The 6,958-nt window shown below is 40.2% G+C and overlaps 1 protein-coding gene across 1 annotated transcript in view; it reads left to right on the top strand.

Annotated features, from left to right (window-relative positions):
• Nucleotides 1-5,748, top strand: part of LOC137992980 (sorting nexin-2-like) — a 20,898-nt gene extending 15,150 nt beyond the window's left edge. The window contains exons 11-15 of the mRNA XM_068838615.1: nt 40-108; nt 673-816; nt 2,233-2,313; nt 4,299-4,370; nt 4,857-5,748. Coding sequence (XP_068694716.1) covers nt 40-108; nt 673-816; nt 2,233-2,313; nt 4,299-4,370; nt 4,857-4,907 — 417 coding nt within the window. The 3' untranslated portion in view covers nt 4,908-5,748. The remainder of the gene's footprint in view (nt 1-39; nt 109-672; nt 817-2,232; nt 2,314-4,298; nt 4,371-4,856) is intronic.
• The last annotated feature ends 1,210 nt before the right edge of the window (nt 5,749-6,958 follow it).

A 6,958-nucleotide genomic window follows, 5' to 3' on the forward strand; every position in this document is an offset into this window, starting at 1 on the left:
GTGTTGCCGAGTTTTAGTTCGTCGCTTCTTTTCTTCCAGGCTGATTCCGATTTTTACATAGTCGCTGAACTTTTGAAGGATTATATTGGCTTGATTCAGGCAGTTAAGGTGAGTTTGCCTTTCATGTGTCCAATCATCATCATCATCATCATCATTTCTTTGCCTTTATGTGTATAACAAATTTTTAAAAAAGCATACAGCAGGTTGTTAGGCGAGGAGACCTCTGGAAACCACCAGGCTTATAGGAGAGGCCACCTCAACATCACAATATTAAACAAAATAAGGGCTGCGAAGGAGTGCGGCAGGAACTATCTCAGAAACTATTTTAATAAAAACTCTAGCACTTTGTTCTTAAACATAGGAAAGCTTGACAAATTGGCAATAGAGGCAGGACGACAGTTCCAGACCCTAGGTCATTGGAATTTAATGTTCCTGCGTGTTTCGTTCAATAAAACACGTGTGTACTATAGTAACCGATCGAAAAAATGGTTGTCAAATTGCTGCAGTCTTTAAAGCAAACTTTGGTAGAATGCGACCTTGCGGTTTAACAAATTGCTGAGGGAATTTGTTATTTTTAGAAAACATGTAAACAGTAAGGCATGATCCCAGTGAGTACATGTACAAAAACTGTAATGGGTTTTCAGTGACCGGGCAGCAACTGTTTCTTTGCAGGCATGCTTTCAGGAGCGTGTTCGGTCATACAGCACCTGGCAACATGCCGTGCAGATGTTGAACAAGAAACGAGAAGCTGTGGGCAAATTGGAACTGGCGTCTAAAAACGAGAAGCTGCCACAAGCACAGGAGGAGGTCAAAGAGGTAAGTCCTTTGGTTGGAAACCGAGTTTGGCAGAGTGCGCGAAATTCAACTGCAAAGATGATAAGAAAGACCATTCTCGTTGAGAAATGTGGTAACCTTAATCAAATCTGTAAGCCGTAATTGTTTGCGTCTCATTAAGTTTCAGTGATTCACCAGTTCCTAAGTGCTACATGGACATCTTTGAATTTTACTGTCGTCAGGATTCCTTACCCAAGCTTTGCATTTCTGGCCCTGAAAAGCCATGGAAGTTGAGAACAAATTTTATGAAAAAGTAAACCATTCCTGCTTCTCGTTTTTAGATGGCAGACATGCATGATTGCGACCCGCAGTTGCATGAAGGCAGTCCAAGTTATTCTGAGCTAAAAATTATCGCTTCAGGTTTTGAAGCAAGTTATGGAAAAGAGGCCCGAATACAGTTCAGGCGTGAACTGTACTTACGTGTAGCGCGTCAGTTAATATACCATCGTAGCTTTAGGCGGTGCGAACTGGCGCTTTATTTTTTAATTACAAATCATGCATGGGGAATAAATAAACACATGATTGAAAAAATGTAACATTTGAAGTGCAGATTATAGACGGAAGAGAAATGAAATCCTCGCCTGTGACTCGACAATTTGAGCAATTGTCAGTTAAAAGGCGCTTGAAAAATTCAGGCGGCTGTAATGGAGAGTGATGCCGGTGCAATGCTTTTCCAACTGAGCTACTACGAAAACCACCGATCTGTGAAATGGGCCTGAATTACTGAGTCACTGCCCCACTCACTCTCTCTTGTAAATAGCTCAAATTCTTGAGAGGTGTTGTGTTCGACGCTACATTTCAGGCCAGGGAACCTTTCGTGCACTCGAAGTAACAGCGAGTCCATGGTTGCATTTTCAACCTCTTCGCTGGACAAGAACAATTTTATCCATTTTCCCCCGGGACTCATCTTTCTTATCTTTCCAATTGTTGTGGTAGTTCTTGTACACCTTGACGGCGAAGGCTTCCTACTGCTCACATCGTGGGAAATGAATTTCATCAAAATGTTTAACTGAAGTGGGCAGGGCAGTTACTCAATAATTCGGTCCCACTCCACAGATCGGTGGTTTTCGTAGTATGAAGCGACACAGTTGGGAGCAGGTCACTTTGTTGGGCTCATGTGTTACCGTGAAAGGACTGATAAATGAAAGAAATGTACATTTGAAGTGCGAATTGTAGACGAAAGATAAAAGTGTTCCTCTCACTTAACTGGAGCAATTCAGAAATTTGAGCAAGTGATTCTTTACCATGGCGTGAAGTTTAACTGATCTCCTTTTTCCTGGTATTCTCAGCCCATTGACCCCTTGGAGTGACATTTAATAGATTTTACTCAGTCTAACGCCAGACGACTGCGAATGAGGTGAAATAATTTTTTTCTTTTTCTTTTTGATGTTTTCCTAGTGGGAACATAAAGTCGAGAAAGGTGAAGAAGACTTCGGGAAGATTTCCAAAATGATTCAGAAGGAAATTTCAAGGTTTGAGGTAAGGATAGAGAATTAGATAACTTACTGTTCCCGTGGACACGGTTCATTCGTGCCTTGAATTAACATGGGAACCATTTCCGAGGCCTTCAAACTTCATAAAGTGCTTCTCCAGTAAACGATTTTGTTTTGTTTGCAATCAATCATTGAGACAGCGCGGGTTAAATTAATTTTAATTTAACTTAATGTAATATAATGTCAATTACCAAGTCTCCAGCTAGTTGCAGGCTTTGTAATAGCCCACCTGAATCAATTTCGCGTCATAAATACCTTTGGTTGTTTTTTATACAAGATAACCTAGAATGGGACTCCCATGTAAAATTAGTTAAACACAAGACAAGAAGATAGTGGCTCTACTACGTAGGAATTTTTCTGGAAGCAGCCAATATGTTAAAGAGGCCAGGTCACGCAATTTTAGGCAATTTCAGCACTGATCGAATGGTCATAGAATTAACTAAAATATCAAAATAACTGTTCAAAACTATGGAAGAACTCTTACAAAACACAGGGAAGCCAAGAAGGGACATGGATGGACAAAACTGGAGAGGATTGAAATGGATTGAATTTGGGTAAATTAGAAAAACGTCGGCCCACCTTTTTTCAAATTTATATCAGTCTATATCAAAATGTCATTTAGAAAGCTGGAAAATCATTCTCAGTTGTTCTGTGGCCGTGATTTTCCAAATGAAAGACTCGTGCTCTGCCAATTTGACGTTTAGAGCTCATAATTAACAAAATTATACAAAATTACCTAAAATAGCATGACCTAGCCCCTTTAAGACTCAAGCTTACAACTCTCTCGTAAGACCCCATGTAGAATACGCATCAGCCGCTTGGAATCCGTTTGAAAAACAACACAAAAATAGATTGAAGGCTGTCCAACGTTGCGCTTTCAGATTTTCCAGCTCCGATTATTCACAGTTTTCCAGTTCAATTTCTGTGCAGCATTCGCTTGGCTGGGACAGTCACTCTCGCAGTCCGTCAGTAGCTAAGTGCCGTTACCATGACGCATAAAGCCGTGCACAATCAGACTCACTTAACATTTCCAGCATCTGTCACCTTAGCTCATAAAAGCATTCGCTCCAACCACCCTCATAAGTTCAGACATGTCTTTGCCAGCACTAATGCATAAAAGTTCTCTTTTTTTTTCCTGTTGTCATCCCCCTTTGGAATGGTCTTTCAATGGCTGCTGTTAATGCTGAGTCTGTTTCTGCCTTCCAAGCGAATGCTTTGCCAACCATAAGGCAATATTGCAACGCAATATTGCAACGCAATAGGCCATTTCAGAAACGTGAGAGGACTGGGACGAGTTTGGTTGTTTTCCGTTTGTTTAAAAAACTAAGACATTCAAATGAAAGATCAACCAAGTTTGAGAGTCTTTACCAAGAATAGATGTATTTAGAGGAGGAAAATGGTGAAATAATATATCTTCAAATATCACCTAAAATAGAGAGTGTGTATGGAATGGGTAGACAGGCCACAAAATTATAAGGGTTTGTATGCGATTTTGCAACTTTTGCAAGTCTCCCATTTGGCCAATTTTCCGTAGAAAACTCTCAAACTTGGCTGGATAGCTTTTCATTTGGTAACATTTCAGTTGAAGAGTTTAGATTTTCAATCCAGGCAAGTATGAGAAACTCGTCCCAGTCCTCTCACGTTCCTGAAATGGCCTATTGCAATTGCTATATGCTGTAAATAATTTAATTACGTTTTTATTTATTTTTGCCCCCTTTTCTCTTTCGTCGCTGATTAGTTTAGTACCATTGTGGCCCGGGTTCGAGTCCGGGTTTTTCTCTCGGTACTCCGGTTTTCCCCTCTCCCCAAAAAACAACATGATTTGATTTGATTTGAGTTAATTTGTTTATTTCAGTTTACAGTGTACCCAATTAGTGCTCCAGCGCCAGAACGATTAGACACTTAAATAAAGCTCCTTACCGTCGAGTGATCTTCAACTCAACAAAAAAACCCTTTTTTTGTACTTAACAGAAAAGCCGAGTAAAAGATTTCCGGGAAGGAATGATCAAGTATTTGGAAGCCATGATGGAAAGTCAGCAACAGGTTCGTTATTTTTTTAGAGGATTGGGTTTTCTAGCAAAAGGGTCAGACACACTTAAATGTATCACAAAAAGCAGCAAGTAAATGGCTCGTTGACATTTGCGATATCTGTAGAACTGCTAAATCGTCCAAAACAAACAACTTAATGCAGATGTGATCTGATGGATGTCTTATTATTTCAATTTAATTCAAACTTGATACATTGCTTGTTTACTGGAAAGACTAAATAAGGTCATTTTTCACTTATCGGAGTAGAAATAAGTTTTTTGTCGGAGATCCGTGTCAACAGAACACTATAAAAATACTTCAGATGAGGCTTAAAACAAAACTACGAACGTTGAAGGCATCTCACCAGGTGACAACATACTCTGTATTTCTGTAGAATATTTACATTCAGCTTTTCTTTTGATAAAGAACGTTTCTAAACTGCCCTCGCCATTCAGCAGATTGCGAGAACTTAACTTCGCGTGTTTTTTTTTTTTTCAACAGTTAATCAAGTTCTGGGAAGGATTCCTACCTGAAGCTAAAGCAATTGCATAGGCATTAGATTTATTTTAGTAACCAAATAATAATTTTCTACTAACGAAAACTGTAGTGGCTGTACACAAGTATTCCGGTCAAATGAGTTTGTGTATTCATTTGCAGTAAATACAGTCTTGATTGAAATTGTATTAAGAGCGGATATGCATCGATTACTATTGATAATCGTCGTGACCAGCTTAAACGTATCACTCCTTGTTTTCTCCAATGAGAGTTTAAACCAAAGCAAGTGCGAAATGTTGACGGGCATTTTCCCTCGCGTTTTGAGCATTTGGCATGTAATGGCCTAGTTGTGAGTGCCTTTTTGACTCTTTTTCAAAGGAAGGCTTGGCGCCAAACGTTTAGTATAGGTAATTTCATTATTACGAGTGCATTGAAATAAATAAGCACGAGTATTTTTTGTCAAAGACCAATAAAATTGCATGAGTCCGTAGGGCGAATCTTAAAAAAAATTACAGGCGGTTATTTTTGATTGCTTTATTTCTCGGTTTGCACTTATTGTGAGACTCGGCTTAAATCCGCTTAAATCCGCTTTAAACGTACTTCTGTTTAATGTTGTTGACTTAACGTGTCAAGAACCAGTGAATTACACTGTAGGTCCTGTTGTTCTGTGTATCTATCCACATTTGCCGGAGGTAACCTTTTCCTTCTCTTGGTGCCTGGGAACGAGGTTGTTGCTGGGCACTTTCAAACTTCTTTGTAATTAAAACATTGAATCTATGCATTTAGGGTAAATGAAACATGCATGCTTCTTTGAGAAGACTGTTACATGGAAAATTTAGTTACAAACAAGGATGGGATAAAAATGATTAAAAAACAAACAATTCCAAGCGTCAATGGATTTTTTTGTAGCTTGTGTTTTTCAAGAAGAAACAATTACTCAGTCACACATGCCTCAACTAACTTCATGATGCTTCTATGGTTTTTGAACTACCACCGGCAAACAACCGTATTTAACTGGTTTCACAAAACCTACCGGAAGCACGGCGCGTTCGCATAATATATAAGTTTTTCGTCAATGAACGAGGTTGCTACCTGAAAATGGAAACAACTATTTTGTCAGATGGACAAAAACGTTAGGGTCCTACTAGTGGGGCCTGTTGACCGCCTCCAAAGGTGGGTGGGAACCATGTAACCGTCATTGGGTTCACCGTATTAAATTTTGCAGTGATTTACCCGTAGTTACCCCAGGGAAACCTGGCGTTATGTTTGATGGGGGGAGGCACTATCGAGAAAGTTTCCATTTTCTTACCGTAAGGTAAGGGAAATTTTCAAGCGAGATAGAGGCAAAGATACTGCTAGAACACACGAGTCCAAGACCCCCTCGAGCACAGATAACAACAAACTGGCCACGTTTAGCGGCAAAACAAAAGACCCTGATGAGAGAGTAATCGCATACTCAGCGTAAAGCCAAAAAATTTCGGGTGGAAGTCAAATCGAACGGTTCATTTCGGTTCGGTTTGGTCGGACCGGAATATTCGGAACGACCTTCGTTGATGGTCCCGATCCAACACTTTTCCCGTAAGGATGTAGTTAGAGTCAAAGGGATTCCGCTTCCTCGATATTCTTAGGACGTGGCACTTACTGGGGTTAAATTTCATTTGCCATTCCTGGGCCCATTCTTGAAGTGCTGTTAGATCAGCTGCAGTTTGCCGGCATCATGGTAAGACTCGATAGTGCGGTAAATGAGAGTATCATCGGCGAACAAATGTATCCTTAAGGTACAATTTTCTCCTAGGTCATTAATATATAAGAGAAACAAGAGGGGACCGAGGACTGTTCTTTGGGGGACCCATGATAGAACTGGAACTTTCGGGGAGGTGTACCCCTCAACGACGACTGACTGGCTTCGACACGTAAGCCATTGTGTTGTTAGCCAGGTGTTAAGGGCACCACGTATGCCACAGTAACAGTTTCATCAAGAGACGCTGGTTCGGAACCGAATCGAAAGTTTTTGAAAAATCCATGATTATTAAGTCAGTTTGCTCACCTTTATCAAGGGAGCGAGCTATTTCTTCTTCTGTGGAGATTATCTGAGTTTCACATGACAA

Source organism: Montipora foliosa, chromosome 2 (genome assembly GCF_036669935.1).
Source record: "Montipora foliosa isolate CH-2021 chromosome 2, ASM3666993v2, whole genome shotgun sequence".
NCBI classification, from domain to species: Eukaryota; Metazoa; Cnidaria; class Anthozoa; order Scleractinia; family Acroporidae; genus Montipora; species Montipora foliosa.